This window comes from Elgaria multicarinata, chromosome 16 (assembly GCF_023053635.1).
Source record: "Elgaria multicarinata webbii isolate HBS135686 ecotype San Diego chromosome 16, rElgMul1.1.pri, whole genome shotgun sequence".
Taxonomy (NCBI): domain Eukaryota; kingdom Metazoa; phylum Chordata; class Lepidosauria; order Squamata; family Anguidae; genus Elgaria; species Elgaria multicarinata.
The window spans coordinates 18857137-18868775 of record NC_086186.1 but is presented as its reverse complement, the minus strand read 5'-3'; the positions used below and the strand labels follow the sequence as shown (position 1 = coordinate 18868775).

The 11639-nt window shown below is 43.9% G+C and overlaps 1 protein-coding gene across 2 annotated transcripts; it reads right to left on the bottom strand.

Moving 5' to 3' along the window:
* Window positions 1-3234: 3234 nt before the first annotated feature.
* PEX11A (peroxisomal biogenesis factor 11 alpha) lies at window positions 3235-11563 on the bottom strand. Of its 2 annotated transcripts, XM_063142283.1 has the most exons (4): window positions 11454-11515; window positions 9078-9125; window positions 5926-6041; window positions 3235-4809 (listed from the first exon to the last, which is right to left on the bottom strand). In XM_063142283.1, exons 3-4 carry the CDS (start codon window positions 6020-6022, stop codon window positions 4241-4243), a joined length of 666 nt encoding a protein of 221 aa, XP_062998353.1. In that variant the 5' UTR covers window positions 6023-6041; window positions 9078-9125; window positions 11454-11515; the 3' UTR covers window positions 3235-4240. The 2 variants fall into 2 exon arrangements, with proteins under 2 accessions (XP_062998353.1, XP_062998352.1); XM_063142282.1 differs by lacking the exon at window positions 9078-9125 and having other exon boundaries at window positions 11454-11563.
* Window positions 11564-11639: the final 76 nt, after the last annotated feature.

The following is an 11639-nucleotide window of genomic DNA, read 5'->3' as shown; positions in this document are numbered from 1 at the left end:
GGCTGCGTGTTAAAGAAAGGCTTCTTGGAATAAAGATGTTTTCAGGAGGCGCCGAAAAGAGTAGAAGGTTGGAGCCTGTCTGACCTCCAGAGGCAGGGAGTTCCACAGGAGGGGCGCCACCACGCTGAAGGCTCTTCCCCTGGTGGACTCCAATCGGAGGATGGATCTAGGTGGAACCACCAGGAGCAGGCCCTCGGATGACCTCAGTGACCGGGCAGGTTGGTAAGGGAGAAGGCGCTCTCTCAGGTATCCTGGTCCCAAGTTGTTTAGGGACAATAGGGACAATAGAACAAGATGGCACCCCTCTCTTTTCTCCAACAACTTGCTGGCTCGTTCTCATGGTAGGGCCGGCCCTGCCAATTACTCTCATGCTAGTGAGGAGACACCTTTTCCCACCACACCTGAAGGTAGCAGGCTGGCTTACAGGGCTCAGGGCAGGCTGTGTGGCACACACAACTCTTGTCCTCTGACACTTCGCCCGTTCCATCGCTGTTCCACCTGTAGCCTGCTCAGGAAAGCAAAAAAGCAACAGTAGTGCAGTAGTGGTGATGCCAGGTTCAATAAGATACCAGAACTGTTCAAGGCAGCTGGCATAAATGCCCCCATCCTGTGCCATTAAATGTTTGGGGATAGGAGACAGCCTTAACTTGGTGCCAAAAAGGATGACCATGTTGGCACCAGGTGGGCCACAGTGGGGAGACTGTTCCACAGGTGAGTGGTTCATTTCAATGCTAATCAGTACCTTTTAAGGCAACCTCTTACGGCTCATCTACACCAAGCAGGATATTCCACTATGAAAGTTGGATGAAAGCGGTATATAAATGGCAGAAGCCACACGACTGCTTTATAGTGGTATTGAAGTACACTGACAACTGTTGGGGCCCATCGACACATCTACACCAAGCAGGATATTCCGCTATGAAAGTGGTATGAAAATGGTATATGGTCTGTGTCAATGGGCCCCAACAGTTGCCGGTGCACTTCAGTACCCCTTTAAAGCAGTAGTGTGGCTCCTGCCTTTTATAGACCGCTTTCATAGTGAAATATCCTGCTTGGTGTAGATGAGCCCTTAGGTTTGAGTTACAGGGAGACAAAAGCCAGGTATGTGAACAATTAATGTTAAGCCTTATTCTCTAGATTCTTAAGAGCCCAAGTCTCCGTAAAGCACTGTGTAGCTTTCTTTCTTTCTTTCTTTCTTTCTTTCGGCTGCTTCTTTCACCCCAATTCATTATTGCCACCAATGTAGGCAAAAAGCAAAGGAGCTGTAACTCAGTGGAAACTCTTTCCTTAAGCCTGGGAATGAATCACTCGCTCCTTCCAGTCAGCAGGGCAAAGGGCAGCAGCCAGTCCAACAGAACAGCCTGGTCACTTGGCAAGGAACCTATACTAGGCACAGACTGGATTCAAATACGTCTAAATAAATAAATAAATCAGTCCCAGCACAAGTGATCCTTGTCCTAGTTCGAAGAGGGGTTGAACGAGCCCACTGCAGTTTACATATCAATTGAACATGAGACCAAAGAAATTTCACAATAAACCTAAAACCTACCTTTGCAGTTGATATATGAGAGTGAGAATGAAAGCAAGAGGTATTCATAGAATCATAGAATAGCAGAGTTGGAAGGGGCCTATAAAACAGTTTATTCCTGAGACTCCTGGGCTAGACCTACACTACTGCTTTATAGCGTTATGGAAGTGCAACTGATAACTATTGGGGCAAAATCCACATTCTATATACCACTTCCATAGAGTTATATCCTGGTTTTTATTCCACATTCATAATGATTTGACACAAGGTGTAGATCTGGCCCTGATGAATCTGATTAGGCTAAAACCTATTAGCTACTAAGCCACGTTCAGGGTCATGTAATGTTCTAAACAACTTGGGACCAGGGTACATAGCATGCCTGTTTTCCCTTATACATACCCAGGTGACGTTTAAGACCAGCAGAAGAGGTCTTGCTGGTCATTGCTGGTTATTTCAAAACAAACGGCATGTCTCCATGAAGTACCCTGATGGCGGGACTTCTCTGTGGTGACACCCAACATTTGGAAAACCCTCCCTCTTATCATTCGAGAGGCAGAAAATGTGGCATCTTTTAAAGGTGTACAAAATTATGCATGGTACGAAGAGTGTGGATAGGGAGACATTTTTCTCCCTCTCTCAAAATACTAGAACGCAGAGTCATCCCATGAAACTGATTGGTGGGAGATCCAGGACAAATAAAAGGAAGTACTTCTTCACACAGCACATAGCTAAGTTATGGAACTCACTACAACAGGATGTGGTGATGGCCACCAATCTGGATGGCTTTAAAAGAGGGTTGGAAAAATTCCTGGAGGCAAAGGCCATCAATGGCTACTAGCCCTGATGGTTGTGTGCTATCTCCAGTATTTGAGGCAATAAGCCTGTGTGCACCAGTTGCTGGGGAACATGGGTGGGGAAGGTGCTGTTGCACCATGTCCTGCTTGTTCACCCCTGGCCGATGGCTGGTTGGCCACTGTGTGAACAGAGTGCTGGACTAGATGGACCCTTGGTCTGATCCAGCATCAGGGCTCTTCTTATGTTCTTAAATGCCTCCTGAAGACAGGTTTGTTCACCCAGACTTTCCCTGGGCTGTAAGAAAACTAGCTACACCACTCCATTTTACTGCTCCTTTATTGTAGTTGGAAGTGTTTCAACACTGTGTTTATTTATTAAATTTATATACCGCCCCATAGCTGAAAAGCCTCATAGAAAGCTGCATAGTTGAGTTGGGATTTGGACCCCAACCCTACTATTCCAAAGTCAGCACTGTATGCACTACATCACATTGGGTCCCAATACATCAAACCCACCTCTCTTTTTTGGAGGGGGAAAAAGACAAAACAATTCTACTATGCCCCCAGGATGTTTTTTCTTTTAGATCCATGAATCCCTAGCTTGCTAAAGGCTAAACCTGTTTGTCTAGAACTCTCCAGGACAAAATGCTGCTGGTACAACTTTCCAATGCACTCCTCTGTTTCAGGCTGTTCCTCAGGCCCTTAGAATTGGTTCATGAGGCTTTGCAAAACTTTAGAAACAGGGCAACCTGTCCCTATTGCTGCAAAACATGTAGTCCTTTACATCATATGCATGCACTCAATCGTGCTGATTGGAGAAACAAACACACACACACACACACACACACACACACACACACACACACACACACACACACACACACACTACAATCAACTCAACAATGTCCTGAAAGCAACCCTACAGGGAAAATTTGCATCTGGTAGCTGGGTTCACACAACACACTAACCCACACTCAACCACTGAGTGTTTCGTGTTTTCTGAATGCAGTGCGTTTACCCCAGGGTGGCTTGTTAACCATGCATTGTAGCTTATTTTTCTCAAACAAACCACATTGAGAACCCATGGTTTGTTGTCGGATTGTTCAGGGTGGTTAACAAGCCACCCTGTGGAAAACAGGCTGTGTTCAGACAGCAAGATAACCCACAGTTCAATAACAACCCACACTCAGGTTAGGGTGTTGTGTGATTCCGGCCAATGACTTCGGAAAAGTGACTTTCCCACTGGCCATAAGCAGCTATAAGCTCATGCTGCTTCTGTTCGTCTTAATTTGCTAAGGATGAAATAAGTTCTGTGTTTTAAAAAATAAATTAAATAAAATTCAAAGCGACTAGAAATAAGACTGGGATAAAAGAAGGTCAAAGACAGAAGTCTTTGTTTTGTTTTTAACAAGGCTTTGCTTCCCATGGGGCACACATATCTCTTTTGTCCCATGGTCAAATAGGGTTTTGCAAATTTTTGAAACAATGCCATGAAAATTAAAAATACCCTTGCAAAACAAGGTCAGAGGCGACAGTGAACACGGCCTGAGAAGCAATCCCACTTTGAAACCAACGTTAAGTCTCAGATATTTTTTTTTTTTTGACTGCCCTTAGCTGAAGCCTGAGCCAGGCACAACGTTTTCCAATGTACATCATTCCCCTGCTACATTTAGACCCAAATCTTGACAAGTGAAAGATCTGCACAATTTCGTTTTCGCTGTTGTGCAGTCCCACGGAAATCTGGCTCAGTCTTTTACAAGATGTCAATGACCTCCATCAATGACCACCTCGATGTATGGCGGCATGAGGAAAGAGGAGGAAATGAACCCAGTTGCAAAGAACAAGCTTTCTGGAGAGGAAGCCCAACAGGCTTAATGTGTCATTCTACCCAATGTGACCCTCCAGAGAAGACACTAAGTCAATGCTTCAGCCTCAGGTCAGGCCTGGCGACGGTGAGGATCCCCACCACAGAGGACAGAAGACCACAGAGTCCGATGACTCCAGCGTTGGTCTTGTAGATTCCCAGCCTGTCCAATGGACTGGAGAGATCACAAAGGTTCTTCACCGCGTCAAGCAACAGGGGAGGGTGGTTTTTCAGCGTGAGGCAGAGCAGCAGGAGAAAAGGCTGCAGCCCGCTGGTTGCCAGGGAAGCCACACTCTGGAGTCGCTGGCCACAAGGAGACAAGCCTTCTTCGGGCTTCCTCGTGCGTGCCGTCAGCTCCATGCGCCAGCAGAGCTCATACAAATCCTTGGCCAGGCTGATCACCAGGGAATAGTAATAGCATTTGGTCGCCCAGCCGCGCCACTTCTTCTTGTCGACATCAGAGACAAGGCCCACGCTCCTCACCCACAGGACGGTGTCACAGATGAAGTACAGGGCACGGTTCAGGTTGGAGGCCATCAGGCAGACGCAGGGAACCACATTTGGTATCTGGGTGGCCTGTCTGACTGCCACGATGGCGTGCACCATATTGCCAAGCCTGAACACTGAAAGAGAACCCACAGCGATTAAGACACCACGTTTATGGACGCTGAAAAGCCAAGAGAGCCCTTTTAGAATTCCACTGGCTACTAAGTCGCCTTTGGCAATAACAGAGCTGAAGATATCTTCTTCTGCCTGCCTTTTCTAGGAGCAGAGTGGCTCAGCCAATAGCACCCTGAGGCCCTCCTGATTGCCCAGTAACTCTGTGACAGGTCAGCAGCTGGGCCAATCACTGACAGACATTTTTCTGTTGCCAGTGCAACACCATCCCCCCACCCCCAGCAAATTTACAATATACATTTCATGGAGGTTTTTTCTTTCTTTCTAGAAAGGGAAAAAAATGACTTCTCGCCTTCAAGAATGTATTGAGGTCTTGGGTCTTCCGGTCAAAGAATGTCTAATCAGAAGTGCGAGAGAGGACATGTTAATGGGCCTCGTTCACAGAGAATCTAGAGCTGTGCTCCTGATATGGACTCACTGAAAAATGGACTCTGTTCGTTAAATACTGGAGTGTACCAGTATAAGATTAGATGTACCAGTACAGGATTAGAAGTGTTTCGTCGACGTGGATGTTGATGAAACTAATTTACATAAAACAAAACACATTGCACCGTGCTGACATGCTAAACCCCTGGGTTGTCAAGAATGAAAAGGGAGCGAGTACACGTGCTGGTTCACACCACCTGACTGCTCCTGCTGCACGCTGGAGGAGCTGAACAAGCTAGGGACGCTCTGATGCTGGGTTGTTAAGCGCAATGTGCGAACCAGGAATTTTGGCTTGTTCGGGGAGAGACAACCCAAAGTTTTAACCTAACTCATAGTTGCTTCCAACTCTGGGTCGCTTCTCCTCCAACATCTCACACTTAACGACCCATGGATAGAGCATCCCTGTGCTATTTATTTATTGCATTTTTATACCACCCAATAGCTGAAGCTCTCTGGGCGGTTCGCAAAAATTTAAACCAGTCTCTTACTCCCACTTCGTTCACAACAGCCCAAAGTTTTGAAAAGCCCTGGGTTGCTGTGACATCCGAACTGGGCTGCCTATTTCTGTTACGTATTGCTTTTGTACATTTGCAGTACAAGAAGCCTCCCTCTTTTCCCTTTTTGCATGTACTTACACTTGCGGCCTGAACTCATGCTTGACTCCAGATCTTTGAGCTTGGTGACCACTTGCTCTTGGCCAGGCTTATGTTCTAACAGATAGCTAAGCAGCATGCAGGAATACTGAGTGGCTCTGGAGAGGGGAGGGGGAAAATAGGAAGAGCATTGTTCACATAACAGGCAAGGCAGGCCTTTCGCAGTGGAAGAAGGCCGAGACATCCCAAAATGAAATCGTGGCGTTATTATATGTATATTGGCAGCACCAAAAAGACCGGAAGAACCTTCTACTCGGGTGCAATTGCTCACAATATAGCCCTGCCATGCGTACTCATGCTAAGACCTTGCCGTTTCACATGAACCAGGAGCACACTGGAGAGAACAGGCCCAATGCGCTCTTGCAGCTCTGCACTGCAGGGGAAGAGAATTAGCAGAAGGCCCACTGTCTTTGATGGAAGCTGGTCTACAGGAGTCTGCAAACATGCTTGGCAGGTGGCCAGCAGTGACCAGAAAGTTCATTCTACCGACCAGTGTGGTGTAGTGGCTAAAGTGTTGGACTGGGAGTCGGGAGATCCGGGTTCTAGTCCCCACTCGGCCATGGAAAGCCATTGGGTGACTTTGGGCCAGTCATAGACTCTCAGCCCAAGAGATCTCCCAGGGTTGTTATTATTATTATTATTATTATTTATATAGCGCCATCAATGTACATGGTGCTATACAGAGTAAAACAGTAAATAGCAAGACCCTGCCGCATAGGCTTACATTCTAATAAAATCATAATAAAACAATAAGAAGGGGAAGAGAATGCACCAAACAGGCACAGGGTAGAGTAAAACTAACAGTATAAAAGTCAGAACAAAATCAAGTTTTAAAAGCTTTAGGAAAAAGAAAAGTTTTTAGCTGAGCTTTAAAAGCTGCGATTGAACTTGTGAGGATAAAATGGAGAGGAGGAGGATTATGTATGCTGCCTTGGGTTCCTTGTAAGAAAAAAGGTGGGGATATAAATGTATTAATAATAATAATAATGCCTCCAGTGCCACAGAAGTGACTTTTTTTTCCTGGTAAACAATTTGTACATCCCAAACAAGTGTTTCATTGAGACAAACGAGAGGAGCCTTGTGGGTCTTTCTTAACTTCCTTCAGCTGCTGCAGCAGAAACACTTTTTTCTTAGAAGGGGGTCTAGGTTTTGAGCTTAGAAGTGTGAAGGCCAGAAAAAACAACAGGAAAAATAGAGGGAAAGCCAGAAAAAACAATCCCCCCGAAGGGATTTTTGCAAAATTGGGGGGGGGGAGCTTTTTCCACCCCCCCTTTTTTCTGCTATCCCTCCAAGGTCCTTAAGCCTACCCAACTGTTGCCACCAAGCCTTTGCAGGCCTTTAAGCCTGCTGGGGTTATTTTTAACTGGTGTTTAAAAAGAAGAAGATTGTATTTGTAACTCTCTGTATTTCTATTGCGGATTTCATTGTTTTATATTTCCAGCAGAGTGAGATGAGAGGGGGAGTCGAGCCCCTTCACCAGTCCTGCTGAAAGCCTTCCCTCATGAATCCTCCTCCTCCCTCCACTGTTACCACAAACAACACAATTTGAAAACCACGGCAATGAGGTTCCATGCAGCATGCAATACTTGAAGACAGGACATGCAACAAGCACGTGTGATCATGAGCAGCCAAGGACCAAGAATACAGTTGACTGTTGAGACATGCACAAGCCATTGCATGTGCTTACCTTCATTCTTTGTTACCCTTCGCCTCTCACTAGCAACATTTTGATTGTAAGCCCCTTGGGGCAAAGTCTTCTTTTGTTGGTGTTGCTTTCATTACTTTGTAATCCACCACGTACAATGGTATTACTCCTCTCTCTCTCTTTCATAACTATCTGTCATAATACACTAGTGATGCTCAAGTTTCTTTTTCCCCCTTTTTCCTCCAAAGGAACACTGGCAGAATCATCTAATTCAACTGACAGCAGCTCAAATGTCTTGCCCATCATTTGTTCCCATGCCACGCTGCCCAAGTTTTTTAAGACCTTCGGGGAAGACCCTTCTCTCGGTCCCGCTGCCCTTAAAGGCATGTTTGGTGGGGACGTGAGAGAGGGCCTTCTTGCTGGCTGCTCCCAGACTCTGGAACTCCCTGCTAAGGGAGGCCAGCTTGGCCCCCTCTCTGCTGTCCTTCTACCTGCAGGCAAGCATGTTTTTATTCAGCCTGGCCTTTGGCCCATAAACTGGTCTGTTTCTGAAGCGGGGTTTAATTGGTTGGGTGCTGTTTATTTCTTTTATTGTTGTGTTTTTAAATTGTTTGTTTTTATGTTATGTTTCAATTCGCTTTTGTTTTCACCTGTATTTATTGTTAGCTGCCTTGACTGCCATTTTTTTGGCAGAATGGTGAGATATAATTAAAAAAATTGTACCTGATCCTTTTAACTGGAAGCTTTGGTCTAAGTTAGGATCCTGCTTTAGGTCCAAGAACAGGGTCTCCTGCGGGTCTTTAAAGACACAATCTTATCAGTTGCACTTTTGATGATTAGAAGACCCTGAACAACCAATGCAGGTTGTAGTGGAAGCAATTTTTACCTCTTTGTCTTCCTGCCTTGATTTTTTGCTAGACGGGTTTTTTGCCCATCTAGCTGGGGCGTTTCAGAGTGGAAGAGAAGGACAGCTCGTATCCTGGCTTCCCCCATCTCCCCCCATCCCCTCTCCCTAAAATGTGTCCTTTCCCCCCACTCTGAGGTCGCTTTTCCAACTTCGGAGGGTAGCCAGTGTGGTTCTCTCCATGTTGGCTGCGAGAATGTGGGGGAGGTCGTATCTCTGACCCAAGATATAGCCCCCCAGGTGATGACGAGGGGTCATAGGGTTGCTCCCTAAGATGGTTAATGGCAGCCGCATCCCTCCTCACATTTGGACTGGGATAGCATTTCTGGGGAAAGGGCTTAACCCTTCCCTCCCATGCCATTTTTGTGATGAAAATCCTCCATGTGCTATTTGCCATATTGGTGGGCACATACTGGGGTGTGCCATATGGCTTTCTAATTCTAACCTTTAAGAGCTGCTAGCTCAGAGTGGAACAAATTACTCTGTAGCGCACACAGGATTCCTAAACCCATGTTACATGAAAAATGCTAACTGCAGAGGAAATTAGCAGAAAGGCAATGCATCAGACTACGCTTACCAACCTACCAGAAACAAAACAGAACAGGCTGTCCTGGATTCCCTCCGTGGGATGATCTGCAGAAATCAGCAGATGAAGCTTTTCACAGCACGGAAGGATAAACACTTATTAGCTGCTCATTTGCTGCAATGAGCTGCTGATAGGGGCAAAAGTTGTTACCGATGCCATCCATATCCTGCCATTACCACAAGGAACTCAGGCGATAGGGCATACATAGCTCTCCATCCCACCCCATTTTATCTTCACAGCAACCCTGCAAGATAGGTTAAACTGTAATAAACTGAAAGAGAGTGACTGGCTTAAGGATACCCAGTGAGCTTCAGGTCTGAGTGGGGATTTGCAACTGGGTCTCCACACTCCTAGATGAATACTATAAACCCTATGTCACACTGGCTCTCATTTTCTTCATGAGTCACCAACCAGGACGGGGCATTTGACTGGAGAGGGGCAAAGAGCAGAGCAGCAACTCATTCAGAGAGGCTTCAGGCAGTCTCTTCCCTGTGCGAGAAACTTTAAAGTCCCATCAAGTACCAGCTGATGTTATATTCATTATTATTATTATTATATACAATGATGTTCTATTGATTTTCTATTATTATTATTACTAAACATGATTATGTTCTATTAATTTCTGTTGCTATTATTACTATTACTAAATAAAATTGTGTTCTATTGATTTCTGATGTTATTATATAACCACACATGATTTCATTCTATTAATTTTTGTTATCGCTATTAACAAAATAAGCCATTAATAACTATATATAATAACAACAAACTGTATCACCTGCTGCTATTATCATTATCGTTATCATTATTTCAATTATAATAAAAATCAGTAAGTGTACTGTTGTTGTGTTTGAGCTTAAAGTTATTATTTTCTGTTGTTATTAATATAAGCTGTTAATAACTATATAAAAATAACAATAATAAACTATATCAGCTGCTATTATTATTATCATTAAAATAATAATAAAAATCAGATTATTTAAGTGTACTGTTGTGTTTGGGTTTTAACTATTCATTTTTGTTATCATTATTAACAATATAAGTTAATAACTATATAAATAAAAATAACAATAAACTACCGTATTTCTTCGATTGTAAGACACCATCGATTGTAAGACGCACACTAATTTCAGTACCACCAACAGAAAAAAAACACCCTAAGACACATCCGCGATTCTAAGACGCAACCCATTTTTAGAGATGTTTATATGGGAAAAAAGGGTGTCTTAGAATTGTAGAAATAGGGTATATCAGCTGCTGTTATCATCATTATTAAAATAATAAAAATCGGTTTAAGTGTACTGTTGTGGTTGGGTTTTAACTTTTGTTATCATTATTAACAATATAAGCTGTTAATAACAAATATAAGTAACTAATAACAATATCAGCTGCTATTGTGTGGTGTAGTGGCTAAGGTGTTGGACTGGGAGTCATGAGATCCGGGTTCTAATCCCTACTCGGCCACGGAAACCCACTGGGTGACTTTGGGCCAGTCACAGACTCTCAGCCCAACCTACCTCACAGGGTTGTTGTGAGGATAACATGTAGAGGAGAATTATGTATGCCGCCTTGGGTTCCTTGGAGGAAAAAAGGCGGGATATAAATGTAATAAATAATAAAAATTATTATTAAAATAATAAAAATCAGATTATTTAAGTGTACTGTTGTGGTTGGGTTTTAACTATTAACTTTTGTTATTATCAACACTATAAGCTGTTAATAACTATACATGTAATAACAGCGATATCAGCTGCTATTATCATTACCATTATTAAAATAATAATAAAAAACAGATTATTTAAGTGTACTGTTGTGGTTGTGTTTTAACTATTACCTTTTGTTATCATTATCAACACTATAAGCTGTTAATAACTATACATGTAATAACAGCGATATCAGCTGCTATTATCATTACCATTATTAAAATAATAATAAAAATCAGATTTTTTAAGTGTACTGTTTTGGTTGGGTTTTAACTATTAAATTTTGTTATCATTATCAACACTATAAGCTGTTAATAACTATACATGTAATAACAGCGATATCAGCTGCTATTATCATTACCATTATTAAAATAATAATAAAAATCAGATTATTTAAGTGTACTGTTGTGTTTGGGTTTTAACTATTAACTTTTGTTATCATTATTAACACTCTAAGCTGTTAATAACTATATAAATAATAAGGAACTGCATCGGCTGCTGTTATTATTGTTATTACCATCACCATTGCTAAAACCATAATAAAAACACTGGGTTTATTGAAGTGTGCTGCGGCGGTTGTGGGGTCTCAGCTCAGGAGCAGCGCAGAGCCGCTGCCCATGGAAGCGAGCCGCCCCGTCTTCCAAGGACCGTCCACCGACCGGCCCCTCTCACCGAAAGAGCCGCTCCCGGCCCTGGGTCTGGTTGGTGAAGTGCACGAACGCCTCCATGGCCACCTGCAGCCACCGACACCTGCAGCAGCCGCTCCGAACGTCCAGCCGGAACCTGGGCGCCCGCAAACAGCTGGAGGAGGAGGAGGAGCCCCGCGTTCAGGTGAGGGGGCGGGCCAGGACTCGCCAC

Coding starts and splice junctions, on each gene's coding strand:
- PEX11A (XM_063142282.1), bottom strand. CDS start 11,509: ATGGAGGCGTTCGTGCACTTCACCAACCAGACCCAGGGCCGGGAGCGG. Junction 6,042..11,453: donor GGCCGGGAGCGGCTCTTTCG/GTGAGAGGGGCC, acceptor TCCCCTCTCCAG/AGCCACTCAGTATTCCTGCA. Junction 4,810..5,925: donor CATGAGTTCAGGCCGCAAGT/GTAAGTACATGC, acceptor GTTCTCTTTCAG/TGTTCAGGCTTGGCAATATG.